Source organism: Colobus angolensis, unplaced genomic scaffold, assembly GCF_000951035.1.
Source record: "Colobus angolensis palliatus isolate OR3802 unplaced genomic scaffold, Cang.pa_1.0 Scaffold292, whole genome shotgun sequence".
In the NCBI taxonomy this organism is placed as follows: domain Eukaryota; kingdom Metazoa; phylum Chordata; class Mammalia; order Primates; family Cercopithecidae; genus Colobus; species Colobus angolensis.
Window position 1 is genome coordinate 639,061 of NW_012116177.1, and position 16,902 is coordinate 655,962.

General features: G+C 40.4%; 1 protein-coding gene across 1 annotated transcript in view; it reads right to left on the reverse strand.

The window, feature by feature from the left end:
- Positions 1–1,144: 1,144 nt before the first annotated feature.
- The window catches only part of UPP2 (uridine phosphorylase 2), a 30,464-nt gene continuing 14,706 nt past the window's right edge, over positions 1,145–16,902 (reverse strand). Inside the window, 3 exon segments of the mRNA XM_011949188.1 lie at positions 1,145–1,287; positions 12,132–12,278; positions 14,431–14,640. Coding sequence (XP_011804578.1) covers positions 1,145–1,287; positions 12,132–12,278; positions 14,431–14,640 — 500 coding nt within the window.

The following is a 16,902-nucleotide window of genomic DNA, read 5'->3' on the forward strand; positions in this document are numbered from 1 at the left end:
CTGCTCCAAGCCTCCATTTGCTCACATGTGACAACGGCTCCAGGAACCAAATAATCTGTACTGTGTTGGAATTAAACTTTATTTGAGCCACAGCCATATAAATATATGTACACCACATTACATACTATACAAGTGTGCCAGTCATCCTCCACCATCCCGCATCCAGTCATTCCAACTCCCAAGTATGTCAAATTGAGAAGAACCCAAGATGCAATCAGTTCATAGACAGCATGTGCAGCCGGGAGGAGCACCATGGCTCCCAGAGGATCAAACGGGTAGGGCAATAGGCCGGTCTAGACAAGTCACACAAAAGGATTCCTTTAACATCTTGAACTCAAGTCTTAATTCAATTGCTACGAATTTCTCAGCCTATTTGGTTCACATTGAAATGGAATAAAAAATACAGCCTCCTCAAAACACATTTTTTACAAGAAAAAAGTGGCTAGAAGGCAATTTAGTCACTTGTGATTCTGAAGAAAAAGGAAGGCCTTTCTTTGCATTACTGAGAATTTTCAGTTGAAAGGCAAATGTAATCCAGAGTTGTTATATTCCAAGACAAAACACAAACAGGCATATGTCAATCTTCAATCCGATTCTGTGGTGCATTGAAATTGTGCAGGGGTAAAAAAGCAGTATGACCATATTTTCCTAATGATAACTTTTCCATATAGACCTACATTTCATTGACACTTTTTTCTGTAAATATTTTTAGCGTGGATAATCGGTTTCTGTCACTTGTCCAATACCTAGAAGTGCCTGACAATGTTCTAACATGAATTTCTGGATTGGTTTCAGAAACAGAGTGACTGGTAACTGTATCTGCAAATGGCTGGTCTATTTTGATGTGAGCTTAATTAATGCTGCATATGAAACTCCAAATGTCATAATCCAGGAGTTTTAAAATTTTAATTATTAGACTGATTTAGTTAACTTATTATAAAATGAAATTTGAATTTAATTTAGTGTATTAAATTCTTTTACAATAAATTCCTTTTTAAGAGGAAGGATTTCATAAAGTCTTTCCATTATGATTTTACCATGTGGATGAGAACTATATAAAAATGCCACAAATAAAATATGACTTTCACATTACAACTTGAGCTACAAACTTGCAGGGGAGGGTTGGGCTGCCCTGTTAGGACGTCTAGTCACAAAGTCCAAGCCGCCGTCTGATGAAGTTGGAGATTAGGAGCTGAGGCCGTTGCTGGTACTCCACAAGGACATCATGAGGCAAGTTGATCTGATCACAGTGAAGTCTGTCGAGAAGTGTCACACAGACCACAGCAGCTAGAAGAGCAATTAGCAAAACTGCTGGAATCAATGGGTTCATCTTCTCTATAGAAGCATTAGTCAAACACGCCAGCATCCATAGCACATGTACTTTGTGTATTCCTTTTTTGTAATGTAGACGCAACCTACTGAAACTTCTGGTCTTCAATATAACTCATATTTTTGTGGAATCCCACCAAACACTTTATTTAAATAAGTTAACTGAAATTGTTGCAAACACTCCTCCTTCCTCTTTTCCTCCACAGTTGACTAGATTAAGGCTCAGGAAAGCATCATATTCAAGATAAAGGAGAAAGCTTTGCAATCTGAGACATGCCATCTCCAGTTTTCTATCCTATTTCCAGTTCTTAGAGAAGGGTCTTCTTACTGGAGGATATAACTAGAGAACTAGCCATTATTCCCAAGGTGACATTTTACTCCTTGGTGCAATGGTTGAGTTTACCTGCTGCATTGAAGCCCTAGCTGAAGAGAAAAGTAAATACAGAAGAGATATAGAATGCTGACCTCAGGAAATACCAATAAAGGTGAATACTGGTCCTCATGAAATTTGAGAGAAAAAACATGATATGAAATGCTTAAATGTAAGCAGCAGCACCATGAAAGAGCAAATATATTAGCATTTGATTTCTAAAGAATGAGAATGAAATCTTATGATAAGAAACTGGAGAAAAAAGAACAAAAGTCTTTTTTAAAAATTGAAACTCATTTTTGAAAAGTTGTCACAAGGGCAATGTCTTTGGTTTCATCAGCGAGAAAAATTGAGTTCCATATGAATTCTTTATTGTCAGTTTCACATCAAATCTTTGATTTCAAGGAATGTGGTTACTCACATTGAAATCAGTGTTAGCCACTTTGAATTGCTAACAGTGTGATAATCTCCATCTGAATCTGCATCATTTTAAAAAGGATTTCGGTGCATATGTGATTTGATTAGATGTGTCTATATTAACAAACTTGGAAGGCATGGAGAGAGTTGGGCATGAGGGTAATGTTTATTTCTTTGACCTCTCTGCTACTTCAGACTTCTTTATAAGATCTAGATTTGGGAAGAAGTAGTATACTGTAATTATAAGAGTACATGCTATCTTACTTTATTTTTAAAAGACAAATAGTAACTGTATTATAGTATATATATATATTTACTATAGTAACTATAGTAACTGTATATAATTATGAGGTACAATGTGATGATTTCATATATGTGTACATTGTGAAATGGTTAAATTAGCCTAATTCACATATCTATCATCTCTTATATTTGCATTTTTGTGGTGAAAACAATTAAAATCTACTCTCTTAGAGATTTTTCAATATACATTATTACGAACTCTCGTCACTATGCTATGCAATAGAGCTCTCAAGCTTAATCCTCCTTGTAACTGAAATTTTGCACCCTTTGACCAGTTTCTCCCCATTCCCCATCCCCCTATACTCTGGTAACCACCATTCTACTCTCTATTTCTATGAGTTTGATTTTTCTAGATTCCACATATAAATAAAATCATATAGTATTTGTCTATCTGTGCCTGGCTTATTTCACTTAACAAAATGACCTCCAAATTCATCCATGTTGTTGCAAATGAGAGAGTTTCCTTCTTTTTAAAGGCTAAATACTATTCCATCATGTATATATACCACATTTTAAAAATCTATTCATCTGTTGATGGACACTTGGTTGATTCTGTATCTTGGCTATTGCGAATAATGCTGCAACAAACATGGGAGAACAGGTGTCGCTTTACAGCACACTGATACCAGTTCCTTCAGATATGTACTCAAGGTGGGATTGCTAGCTCATATGGGAATTCTTAGTTTTTTGAAGAACCATCATACTGTTTTTCATAATTGATGTACTAATTTACATTCCCATCAACAGTATTCAAGGGTTCTCTTTTCTCCACATCCTGCCAACACTTTTAATCTTTCGTCTTTTTTGATTATGGCCCTTCTAGCAGGTGTGAAGTGACACCTCACCATGGTTTTTTAATTTGCATTTCCCTGATGACTAGTGAGGTTGAGCATTTTTTTTGTTTTGTTTTGTTTTTTAATATATCTGTTGGCCTTTTGTATGTCTTCTTTTAGAAACTATTCAGATCCTTTGCCCATTTCTTAATTTGTTTTCTTGCTATTGAGTTCCTTACATATTCTTTATATCACCTTTTATCAGATGTATCAGTTTAGAAATATTTTCTCCATGTGTTTCTCCACATTTCTCCAATCCATGTATATCTTTTTTGTTTGATATGTTATTGCTACATGCCAAGCATTTATGATATTACTTAATCCTTTACAGCTGTTCCTTGAGCTAGGTATTATTTTTGTCCCCTTTTGACAGATGATTAAGTGAGGGCTTAGAAAAATCAACCAAATGACCCAGTATTACACAGCTAGTCAGAGCCAATCAACTCCTAGCTTCCTAAACTGATGAGAAGAGTTCTCTACCTTCCATCCACTCCTCCCCTGAACTAGCACATGGTGAACCATTAGGCAATCCTGCCCTATCGGTTAGACTGACCCATTGGTCAGACTGACCCTCTTGTTCAGTGACATGAAAAGCAATGAAAATATTCAACTTGAGCTGCGTCAAGTATTTCATCACCTAGGACCCTATTTATTCAAAACTCAGTCGGTTGTAAAACAACTTGGCTGTACAGGTAAACTAGCAAATGGAAGAGCTAGAAACTTCCCACAGCTTTTCAAGTTAATGATCAGCAAACCTGTGAAGCCTAACATGGGCTGGCAGTCACACAGAAAAGTTGAAAGTCCTGCTCTAATCCTTCACTTTGGCAGAAGGATAAAAGGAAACCAGTGCTCTATACTTTTTACAGAGTGGGAACTGACTTTACTAAATGTCTTTTCTGGATTTCAAGGGGAATGCCAAAGATAGAAAAGAACAGGTTATAGCAATCTCAGTGGTGTTTTCTTGACCCTTGAGAATCCACTAACGAGCAGCGTATAATAATCTTGTCACCTAACATTACTATTTCCATGAGCAATTAAAAGGGACTAATTACCCAAAACAATTTGCTGAAATTAAGCCTGACAGCTTTGCTAGCATAATCCTCAGATTAGGCAGGGAGGCTGGCTGCTGGGGAGGAAGAGATACTTAGTGACCCAACTGCCACCAAGGAGATTGTCAATGAACTGACCTGAGGCTAGAATGTTCTGGGAACACACAGACCGGAACATGGAGCTTGATGCACCCTGAGCTGAACTAGGACTGCCCAGTGATTGTCAACTCTTTGGGAACATTTATGACCCCTTTGAAAATCTGATGAAAGTCTTAATTGGAACCTCTTTTCACACAAAAATACACTTCTGCCTATACACACAAAATATTTGTGTATAACTTCAGGGGTCCCAGGGCCCCTGAAAATTCACTCATGAATCCTTAGGAATCCATACACCACTATGGATCACCACTTTAACCCCACCTCTCCGATTCAGAATGAACTTCCAACAAGGATTTCTCATGAACAATGGGCAAAGATAGCAGGGCTGGGCACAAATGCCAATGTGCACAATAGAAGCCAAACAGGGCTGGTCTTTGGAAAATGGCAAAGCAGAAAAGATTAGCTTTGGAGTTCCCAGCCTGGCCTTTCTTCTACCTCTTCCAGGTTGTGTTCATACCCTCCCCATTGCTCCTCAAGGGTCTGAGTTTATTAAGCAAACACTACCTTTGCTCCCTATATGCCTGGTACGTAAAGCACGGAAAATGTTTTTTAATCAACAACCCAGAGCCTTTGCACTTCCTGTATCTCTGCTGAAACATTAATCTCAGGCTGTTGGCTGCTTATTAAAAACAAGGTGGGGAAAATTTATATTCAAAGGGGCTGGTCAACGGTAAGAGACATAGAAACAATTTGTTCTTCTAGATTGGTGTTTCTCAAAATGTGCTCCACTAGTCTCTTGCATCAGAATCAGAGATACTTAGGCTTTATTTCAGACATACCAAATCAGAATTAGGGATGGGGGTTGGGAAAGGGCAGTGAATCTGCATGAAAAAATCTTCCCAGTTAAATTATTTGTACATTAATATTTGAAAATGACTGCTTTAAAGACTTGTAACTCTATCTCTGAATCATCATTACCACAAATATACATACCTGGACCCCAGTTCTTTGGGTGCCCAAACAATGCTGAATTAAAACCAATTCATTATACCTATGAAGAATTGTCCCATACCTTTTATAAAGGTGCTATCAGAGACACTGCACATTATAATATAGCTGATAATTTCATTTAAGTTTAACATTTGGATCAGGATTTTGTGACAAACTGCAAATGTTTTTGTTTAGTAGCTAAATTTTGAGACGGAGTCTTGCTCTGTCGCCCAGGTTGGAGTGCAATGGCGCAATCTCGACTCACTGCAAGCTCCGACTCCTGAGTTCACGCCATTCTCCTGCCTCAGCCTCCTGAATAGCTGAGACTACAGACGCCCACCACCACGCCTGGCTAATTTTTTTTTATATTTTTAGTAGAGAAGGGGTTTCACCATGTTAGCCAGGATGGTCTCAATCTCCTGACCTAGTGATCCACCCGTCTCAGCCTCCCAAATGCAGTGTTTTCATTTACAGCTTGGCTTCCAGGAAACTCGGAGCTCAATCTAAGTGTTTAAATTAAGTATTGTACTCCTGGGTGGCCTCTTTAATACTGATAACTTCTAGCCAGACACAGTGGCTCATGCCTGCAATTCCAGCATTTTGGGAGGCTGAGGCATGAGGATTGATTGAACCCTAGGAGTTCAAGACAGCCTTAGCAACAAAGTGAGACCTCGACTTTGCAAAAATAACAACAACCACAACAACAAACCCACACCCCCCACACACACAGACTAGTGGTTGTATGAACGTGTGGTCCCAGCTACTCTGGAGGCTGAGGTGGGAAGATGGCTTTAGCCCAAGAGGTGGAGGCTGCAGTGAGCTGTGGTCATACCACTGTGCTCCAACCTGAGTTACAGACAGAGACCTTGTCTCAAAACATAAAAATAAAAAAAGGATACCTGCCTATCTGTTCCCTTAAATAAATGCCTTTTTTTTTTTTTTTACCTCTGTTTAAATTGTATTATTATGCATTCCTCTTTCATTGAAAGCTGCCACAAATGCTTTTTCAAATAGAGGCAGTACAGATCACCTTTCAATAGATGAATACAGTACTTTTTTGTACCTTATGGAATAGTGAAGAGAGTGGTGATCAGAGACAGGAGATCTCTATTCTAGTTCATCTCTGTTTTAGTCTATCTGTTTCCTCAGGCAGGTCAATTACACTCTCTAGACCTCATTTCATCCTCTGAGCAAGGAGCAGGTTAGATCTCAGAGGCTTCTTGCAAGTCTACATCCTCAGCTTAGCTGCCTCACATTATTTGGTTAGTTCAAAAAACTGCTGTCTTCTCCAGGAGGTCCAGAGGTAACCTCGAGGACTTGGGCTTCTGCCAGATGTGGGACCCTTAACCAGAGATGTGGCAGGATAGGCAGAGGATGGAGCCTTGAGCACTTACTGGAGGTGGGGGTGGGAGGCTCACCAGGGGAATCCAGATGGCCTCCCTGGGGTCAGAGCAGGGGAGAGGAGGGCCACAGATAATGACAGCCACAGATAGGGTGGAATCAATGGCCCTAAATGATCTCTAATGTGTGAGATGTTGGCAGTGGGGAGGGAAGAGTGGAATAGAGGCTAGGAGGGTAGAATTAAAATGAATGAAACAAAGCTATAGACACTGACCTTGATTAAAATATGTGAAAACAAAGCAAAAAGAAACATTTTTAAAAAATCTTGTCCCTGTAAAAGTAAGAAGTGAATTATGTACCATTTATACCTGATTTTCCAGCTACAGTGACTGATTTTCTTGGCAAAATAAGGGCTCTGCATACTAGTAAATAAGTATCTGCTTAATGTTTCATTTGATCCCATCACTAAGCCAATTGGTATGTGCTCAGCCCTTAGGGTTTGCTTGTAGCGGTGGTGCAACTATCTGCTCAGACACTTAAAATGGAAAACTCTGCATTGACTTTTGGTGGTGCACATTTTGGCTCTTCTGTCCAGACACTGTGACCGTGTTGTCTCCACAGGGAGGCTGCTGGCAAGAAATGGCAGGCAGGGTGCAAAGGGGCCTGAGTCAGCAGAGCTGGGTTCAAAGTCCAGCTCACCTGTTTCCCAGCTGTGAGAAGGTGGGAAGGTTGTTCAACCTTCCTGAGTTACAGTCTACTTTTCTCTTGTAAAGGTGAAGAGCACTGCAATTGGTCGCCTTGTACTCTGGCCTTAGGATTTTTCAAAATCTGGATTTATCTCCATTTTAGGGTTAAGAAATACTCTAGCTCCAAACCAATTATAACCTTTAATCCTTGTAGTATCTTTTTACCTTTATTAATGATCCTCATGTAGTTCTCAGAGTCCAATATCCTTCATTGTTGGGAACAGCAGAAGAATATAAACATGGAATTAAAGTCAAGATTCTGCTCCCTCTCATTGAACTGTATTAAGATAATATTATAAAGACTAAATATTTCCCTAAGTTACCAGTGTCTGTCCAAGGAAATAACACTGAATTCTTTAAAGAAAAGCCACTGTGAGTGCTGCAAACAACTAGACATAGAAGAGGATTTAAGCAGAACCTAAGCTTAGACAAATACTAGGCTTCATATATTGTCGTGCAAGCCTGTGTCAAAAGGCAACACTGTCTTTAAAACATGAATGCAAGTTAAACATACTTATCACAAGTTCATAGTACAAGAGGATTATCATCTTTAACCAGAATGTTTGGGGCTTAATTAAAGTAGATTTTGCTTTAAGAGAGACACAGATATGTGCATATTATAAAATGACAGGAGAATGCATTTATTGAGCATTACACAGAGCTTCCATTGTACAGGTTTACCTTATGCTGAAAATTTAGCCTTGGAATAATTGAGTGAATTCCACTATTTCCCTTCACCTGAATCTTTGTTAAAACAGCATTGGATTCCCAACACTCTTTTCTAAGATAATGAGATCAGGATAGCAGCAGTGACTTATGGGTGTCAGTGGCCTTATTATAGGTAGTTTGTCCACCTATCAAATATTGAAAAACCCAGAGGTTGTAGATCTAGCAAAATAAATATTTGTATAGACCTTAGAGCAAAGGGAGGCTTGACTTTAAGGTTTTACTTCCTCTTTTGTGGACAGTTAGGAGATACTCCTAAGTCTTTTAGACAATTCTAAGCCACTTATATGGCTGGGGAATGAAGGTTAAAGTTTGCAATGGCCATTTTCCATGGTGAAAAAGAGTCTAGTGGCCCTTTTTCTTTTTCATTCATTCACTCGTTCAGTAAATATTGAAAGCCCATATGGCAGGCATTATTCTAAGTACTGGGAATACAGCAATGACAAACAAGGTCCCTGTTCTTATGACACTTATATTCTAATGGAGAGAAATAATCAATATAGGCCTTCACACATTAATATGCATGAAATAATATATAAGTTAATTTACAAACAGACTGGAAATAGTAGTGGTAAATGTGATGCAGATAAATGAAATAGAATGACACCGTTGTGAGTGAGTGAGTATAGGTAGTCATGCAAGACTTTTTTGAGGAGGTGAGATTTAGGGTGAGATGTGTAATACTAACGGCAAAGATAATAAGTGGTAATCCACATGGACCCACGGCTTCCTTATGCTAAGTAGATATAGAAAGATCTGTTTCTGCAATGGTCCAAACTCTGAGTAATTCATCTAAATTAGTACAATGGTTCTCTAGAAGACCCTTGTTTATGTAAAAAATTGTTATTTATAAGCCATCACCTTAGTATGAATTCAGATTGGTTATCCAGTCATCTGGTAGTACTAAAGGAACAGAAGTGGTCTCAGAAGGCTGTCTGGTGAAACAGGATAGGGTGGGCCATAACTAACAGTGGTGGGGAGGGGGTTGCAGAGACATGCCTATGGACCCTGGGCTCTTAGTGCTACATGAAATCTTTTTTTCCATATTGCTTACCATTGGATGCCCTTTCTAACTTCCTCTGTTTCAGCAGCTGTCCGTTAATGCATTCTCAGCCCTTCTCCAAGCAAGCTTTTCTGGCTCACACAAAGTGTGTTATAAATGGGTTAAAATCAGAAGGTGCCAGGTGCCAGCTTCCAAGTTTCAGTGTTACAGGAACAGGATGTTATGAAGTAGTAATGAAAGAAGAGAATATGATAGCATCCTATGTATGGGGTTTTTGTCTCTATACTTGGTGGCTGATCTTTCAAGGGGCAGCATACCAGGAATCCACCTTCTAAAACAGTAGTATCTGAGGGAGATAAAGAGCCCCTGGCACCATGAAGACATTCAGATAGAAATACTCCCAAGAACTACAGAGCTGCAGATGCAGCCTTTAGTGTGAATGTTGGCAGTCTAGAAGGGGTCTACTCCATGAAAGGCTGTAGCAGTGGCCTGGGAGAGAGCTATTTGCAGGTGAAAATCAGCTACCAGCAGGTCCAGCAGCAGCATAAGAAAGAAAATGCAGTGGGGGCCGGTAACTACAGAAATGCAGAGAAGAAAGTATCCAGGAGGGAAACCTGCAGGTAGCAGAGAGAGCAAGGTCACAAAGATTTGCAGCAAGGACAGAAAGGCTCTTAGAATAACTTCACTTAGGTTTCTGCAACATCCTAGAGAGAGAAAGAAAGACTCAGAGTCCAGGGTCCACAAGCCTAGAACTCTTCTTGGCTGCCGATTGGTGCCTCTTAAGAAAGAACTGCTGACCATCACCCAGTTTTCACAAAGGCAACATGTTGATATCTCGGCATTTTATATTTAACTATTAACAAAGTGGTTAACAGATTATGTTACACTTACATATTAGGTGGAGACATGACTCAAGTGATCACTTGTTTATATAATAAATAAATGTGCGGAGGCATTTCCTAGAGCTGAAACATCTGAATCCAGGTGTCCCTGCAGGCTGTGTGGGGTGCTGCTTTCCCACTGTCACTAACTTGTAGAGAGAAAAGCAGGTGCTCTTGTTCTCTAAAAGAGGGTATTAGCAATGACCTTCAAAAGAGTACAAAGATAGCCTGGGCGTGATAGCTCACTCCTGTAATCCCAGTACTTTGGGAGGCCGAGGCAGGTGGATCACTTGACATCAGGATTTCAAGACCAGCCTGGCTAACATGGTGAAACCCCGTCTCTACCAAACATATAAAAGTTAGCCGGGCATGGCGGCACAAGCTTGTAATTCCAGCTATTCAGGAGGCTGAGGCAGGAGAATCGCTTGAACCCAGGAGGCAAAGGTTGCAGTGAGCTGAGATCACACCACTATACTCAGCCTGGGCAACAGAGGGAGACTCTGTCTCAAAAAAAAAAAAAGTACAAAAATGTATTGTGTGTTCTTCCCACATTTTTACCAATAATTTACATGTGCATATATTCTGACAGATGCAAGTAGTTAAGGATAGTAGTTCGACAATTAATCTCCTTAGAACTACAGCTTTTTTGTAAAACGCATTCTTAGAAATATAACCACATATATTCTGTTTGTAATGTGTAGATTAAAATTGATTGACTATAAGGACAAGTATTGCAAGTCAAATTCCACTTATGATAAAAATGAAGCTTTATTGTGCTCTAATTCTTTACTTCTTTGAAGCCTTCCTCTCTGCATATCAGGATGCGACACTTCCCTGGTGTATTGCCAACTTCATGAGCCACTCCACCTTGGTCTCTCCCATCTCCCTTAACTTTTAATGTTTAAGCAAGGACCTCTTGTCATCTGTGTCTAGACTCATTGTTCGTTATCTTATCCATTGCATAGCTTTAAATGCCATCTATATGCTCTCAACTTAGAATTTTATGTCTCCAGTCCAAACGACCCACCTAAACTCCAGATTCATAAATTCACCTGCTTGCTTGGCTTCCATTTTGATGTCTACTACCCCAACATCTTCACCCTAATTTTTTCTATCCCAGTTATACAACCTCATGCTTCCCGTAGTTTAGGCCATAAACATGGGAGTCGCTTTTAACTCCTGCCTTTCTCCCCAAATTTACATCAAGTCATCAGCAAGTGTTGCTGGGTTTGTCTTCAAAATGTTTCTACAATCTGACTACTTCTCACTATCTCCGCTGCTATCACTTTGTCCATCAACTCTCACTAGACTACTGCATTCGCCCTCTCGTTCTTCTCCCTGCTTCTGCCCTTGACCCCATTCAGGTCTTCCCAGCTCAGCAGCCACCGTGATTCTGTTAACACACAGGTCAGATCCAGCCACCTCTTTATTCAAAGCTCTCCGTTTCACCCAGAGTTCTCACAGTGTTCTATACAATCTGTGTACCTTCCCTCTCTCCTACCATTCTCCACCACTGCGTCCCCCCTCCTGATCTCTTCCCTCTTCCTCCAATTCTCCCTGAGTGCTCCTGCCTGTGGCCTTGGATTTGCATTGATCCGAATGCTCTTCCCCCAGATATCCATGTGGCACATTCTCCTCCCATCCTTCCCTGACCATGCGATTTAAAATTATGACTGATGGACTATTTTAGGAATTTTTTTTTGTATCTTGTGTCGATAAATTCAGTTGTAAAAGACACTACTAGCCACTACCAGGATGAAGGAAACCGAACTTGCTGTCGAGTCCTGAACATGTCGCCAACCAGCTGTTGACCTTGGGCAACTTGATTTTGACCCTTGAGGTTTAGTTTCCTTATTTGCATAATAGGAATAACATCCTGGCCACTCACACGATATTATGAGATAATGTATATTATATACAATTACAAGTCATGCATTCAGCACAAGGTAATATATTGCTGGACCCTTTTTCTTCTCCTAAAGTGTAAAAGTAGCTGCATGAAAGAGGAGAATTTGACCCTAAGCATTCATGAAAAGCTTACCTGTTAGACCACAGAGTCCACACATGGCTGCCGACACTGTAGATTCCATTTCAATATTCCTGACGCCAGCTTTATATGCCCTCTTCAAGTAATCTAACTTTTTTTCTGTGGAAAAGGAGCACAGTGCTCCATCTAGTCGGCCTTGGCCTGAAAGGCAGGGGAGAACATTTAGTGACTTGATGTCCCACCCCACTGGCAGTGGCGTCACAAGAGGCTTGCCGTTGGCTGGAGCCCTCCGCAGCTGTCTCTAACTCTGCAGTGTGCTTCCCATGTAGGATAAACTGAGCTGGGTGACTCTTCCTACCAGAGGACCATGGAACGAGGCTGTCCCTGGCTCAGGAGTCTCATATGTAGGAAGGAGCGTCCATGGCCGAGGGCCTCAATTCTGGGGTCAGTCACTGCTGAGTGGCTACGGTAGCCAGCACTCCCAGGCAAATCAGGAAGTGGCAGGTTGCTGTGAGAGCTGCCCTTTGAGGAAAATCTCAGGTTGCTCCAATGACTGGGGAATGGCCCGGGGATGGGTGCTGGGAGAAAAAAAGAGGCTTCAATGACACTAAGCTACTTGAGGATCAGGACAGTGTTTGCACATTGCGCCTCTCCTTATGCCCTTTGTGACACTGTCCGCCTTCCCCCTTTCCACACACCTCTCAGGCTGCATGCCACCCCTTGTGATCATGTTTCCCTTTCCAGGCTGCTCCCAGTGTTCATTCATCACTGAATTTCACCTGTATCCACCAATGCAGGCAAAAGCAAGAAAAGGAAAGTCTGATGTCATTACTCCTCCTGTACCCTGTGCACACCCAGAAATAGACCTTCTAATGCCTCCCCATTCCTGCAAAGGCCTTGATTCAAGCAAATGGGCTAATAGCACGCTGTTGCCATCCATTATTTTCACAATCCCCTTTTTGGTGCTCTTTCCTCTCTTTTTCTCCCTTTCCTCTAACTCTTTCATGCTACTTTCACCCCTGGCAGTCTGCTTCCCCTTGTTCCTTCTCTTCTCATTAGAGCTGCCTGCCGACACCTCTGACAGAGTGCGATTTAAGCTGATTCAAACAAGACCTCGCAGAAGCCACGCAGGTAATGCCGACGCAAGTGTCTGGTCGGAGGGGAGCAGACTCACCCCACCCTCAGCAAACGTAGCCCCAGATGTGGGTCAGAGCTTGCCACGGCTGCCATGCATATATTCTACATTTTTAAATGTTAGTTCTTCCAAAAAGCCAGAAATGTGGATGTTCATATAACATCTCCAGATATTGTAAATGTTGGCAAAATAATTCACATTTTAAAAAATACTGTGCAGGCCAAAGGAAACATTGACTTTAACAAGCTGCCATTTGCAAACTCTGCTTAACATATCAGTGAGAGATCCTCGAGATGGAGGGACTGTGAGTCAGTGGGCTTGAACAGAGGATCTCAGCCCTTTCAGACCCCAACAGCCCTCCTATTTTACAACAACTATATGGTAAAACCACCTTTACTAACTGGAAGTAAAATGTATAGATAATATGACCTATCTCCAAACGTAATTTCTTAAAATTCAATATAGTATTTTAAGTTTGATCCAAAGGGAAAATAAAAATAATTTATAATGAAATAGTATGGATTTTGTAAAGAATATAACTATACTGCCAGATTTTCAGAATGCCCTTCAAGGCATGGTACTGACTCTATGTAGATTCTTTCTTCTGGGATGAGAAAAGTCGGGGGTCTGTCTTTGAAGGTTTCTTCCCCTGGGCCTTTCATCCCTAGTAGCAAGCGCTGCTACACAACAGTCACCTTCCATTTGTCTCTAAACTTGGTCTGGGGACCCCTTACTCATGGCTGAGAGACAAAACCCCACTCAGATCACACCATCCAGTGGGATTTATACCTCCTCCCCAAGCATTTCTCCCCATTTTCTGGCCCACTCTTTCCTGGGGACAGAATCCCTTTTAAGGTACAGACGAATGGCAGAAACACAGAATCCGTATACTTCCCTTCTCTTAGAGCTGCTAATCTAAGTTAAAGGCATAAACAGAGATAAGATTTTGTGAACATCACTAATTGCATTTTAGTGTTCAATTTGTTCTTGGAGGATTAAATTCACCCTCAATATAAATTCATTCTGGGTGTTTCTCTGCTGCTCGTTATGTCCTTGTGTTTTTATGCTTTAGTAAGTATAAAAAGGCTGTTTCGGTTCCTTTTTAATCCAAAAATATTAATTTTCTAAAGTAGAGCTTTTAATATAAATTATGGGTTTGAATAACAAAGAGTTGCTGGCATTTTTCTGTTGCCTTCCCAGTTTATAAATTGTTCTCACCTTCATAAAAATCATAGGTACACATTGTATGTCCAATGAGGGTTCGGAAGGTGGGGATTTCTTTGCTACAGTTGAACAGTTCTTCAGATAGTTCCTTGTGAAGTTCAGTACTTCGGGTGACGATGTTGTCCAAAATGACCTGTTCAAACCGGGGCTTAAAGAAGGAGTCTACAGCTATATCCATTATTATAACAGTCCCTGCTGCAATCCCTGCAATGTGGTAATAAATGATTACAGAAGAATATCATTTAGAGTTTACTTTTGACACATAGCATATGTAACCAATTCTGAGAACATTAATGCTAGCTGCTAATGAGTCTCCCTGTTTTCAACTTTAAAATTATTTTCTTCTCCCAATGCAATTAAATAACATTCAGAAGAGGCATTTACATTTGTTGTCTTTCCAAATGCACATTTACAATGTGATGGGGTTTAGATTTCAAGACAAACATGACTCTTGGACATGCAAATTAGTGCCAGCCTTTGGGCTCAAATCTGAATAAATTAGGTCAGGAAAAAAATAAATAAGCCTGCCAGCAAGTAGCTTTCATAAAGTGATGTGACTTCTTAATATTTAATCTTCTCTGTGACTTCTTGATTACTGTAATTTCTTTGCATCTCTATCCTCTTTTACTTCTGATTCTTGTCACGTTTGTTCCCTCCCCGACTCCATGTAAATCAGGCCTCTTGGCTGACCTTCCATGGCTACGAAGTCTGGGATGCTCAAGGGACTTGGGCTTACTTAAGAAACTGTTTTCTGCCAACTGTTAGTGTCCCTGCCTGGCGTGCCCTCTCATCCGCCCCCACCTTTCCAGCACACACCAAGTCACTCTTCAGGTGGCAGCTTAATTTACTTCCCGAAAAAGGTCTGAATCCACAGAAGGGAAGCGAACAAATGAAAAAATTCAAAGGCGACACAGATAGGTTACACGAAATTTCCCCAGGCCCAGTTTTGACCCAGCTTTTGACCCAGTCTCATTTCTATTTAGAGCCTGAATAAGAAGATATATCTTCATATCTGCCCTAGACTTTCTCTGTCCTAACAATTTTTATAATTACCCATTTATTTTTTTCTCTGATAGAACATAAGCTCTATAAAGGCAAGAACTGTGTCTGTTCACTGCTCTCTCCTGGTCTAGCTCTGTGCCTGCCACATTATAGGTACTCAATAACAATTTGTCGAATGAGTGAATGTTTTCACAAAGATGCCATAGGTTATAGCTCTGCAACCCTATGGTTCATAAACGAAATCCTGTCTTTGTAAATAAAGTTTTATTATCACACAGCCACACCCATTTATTTACATATTGTCTATAGCTGCTTTCAAGCTCTAGTGGCAGAGTTGAGAAGTTGCAATAGAAATCACAGTCAGCAAATCCTAAAATATTTACTATCTTGTCCTTTACAGAAAAAGCTTGACAATCCCTGCTATAGAGTATAGCCTTATCCTTCAGGGTGGCATAAATTTTGATATTGATCAAAGTAGACTTAATTACAAAATGCTTTAGAAGATCCAACTAGAGACCCAAGGTGGCCACTGATGATAGGTCCTTGTTGGGTGAAATATTTTTTATTTTTTTATTTTATTTTTATTTTTATTTTTTTGAGATGGGGTCTTGCTCTGTCACCCAGGCTGTAATGTAGTGGGGTGATCTCAGCTCACTACAGTCTCTGCCTCTCAGGTTCAAGCAATCCTCTTGCCTCAGCCTCCAGAGTAGCTAGGACTACAGGCATACACCACCACACCTAACTAATTTTTTTATATTTTTAGTAGAGATTTCACCATGTTGGCCAGGCTGCTCTCAAACTCCTGGCCTCAAGTGATCCACTGACTCGGCCTCCCAAAGTGCTGGGATTATAGGTGTGAGCCACCGTGCCCGATCACATACTTTTTAAACAATCCAAGTAAGTGGCTCCTTGAATTGTTCACAATGTCCTAAGAAAGTGATTGAGAGGGAAGTTGAAAGCATATACATAAAAATGATGTTATTTATATGCCATCCTGATATTTAAATGTGTTAGTGTATTATGTCATGGTTAAGGTTTCTTAAAGGTCAACGTACTATTTAACTGAGTACTTTATGCTTATCAAGGTGTGTTGGCTCATGTAGGAAGGGATCATGTGAGCAACATAATACTGTGTACATCTTTCATCTCCAAATGCAAAACTGCTTAAAACAAAATAAGCAAATACAAGTTTTTGATAAAACTTCAAACTGAAGGGGTCTACACCAGCACAGTGGGTTAATTTGCCACCATCCATGGGCCTTCATTGTGTGCTGTATGTATCATGTTGCCATGAAATAAAAGACCATTATCAAGAGCTGGATGGTCATCGGAGCACCTTGCCCATGCTGGTGTTCATTAATATCAAGTGGTAACTGTAGCAGTCAGGACTTTACAATGCATGAATGTGGGCTGTGAAGGCAGATCCTTGTAACCCACAACCCAAGAATTATGAGCAAATTTAAT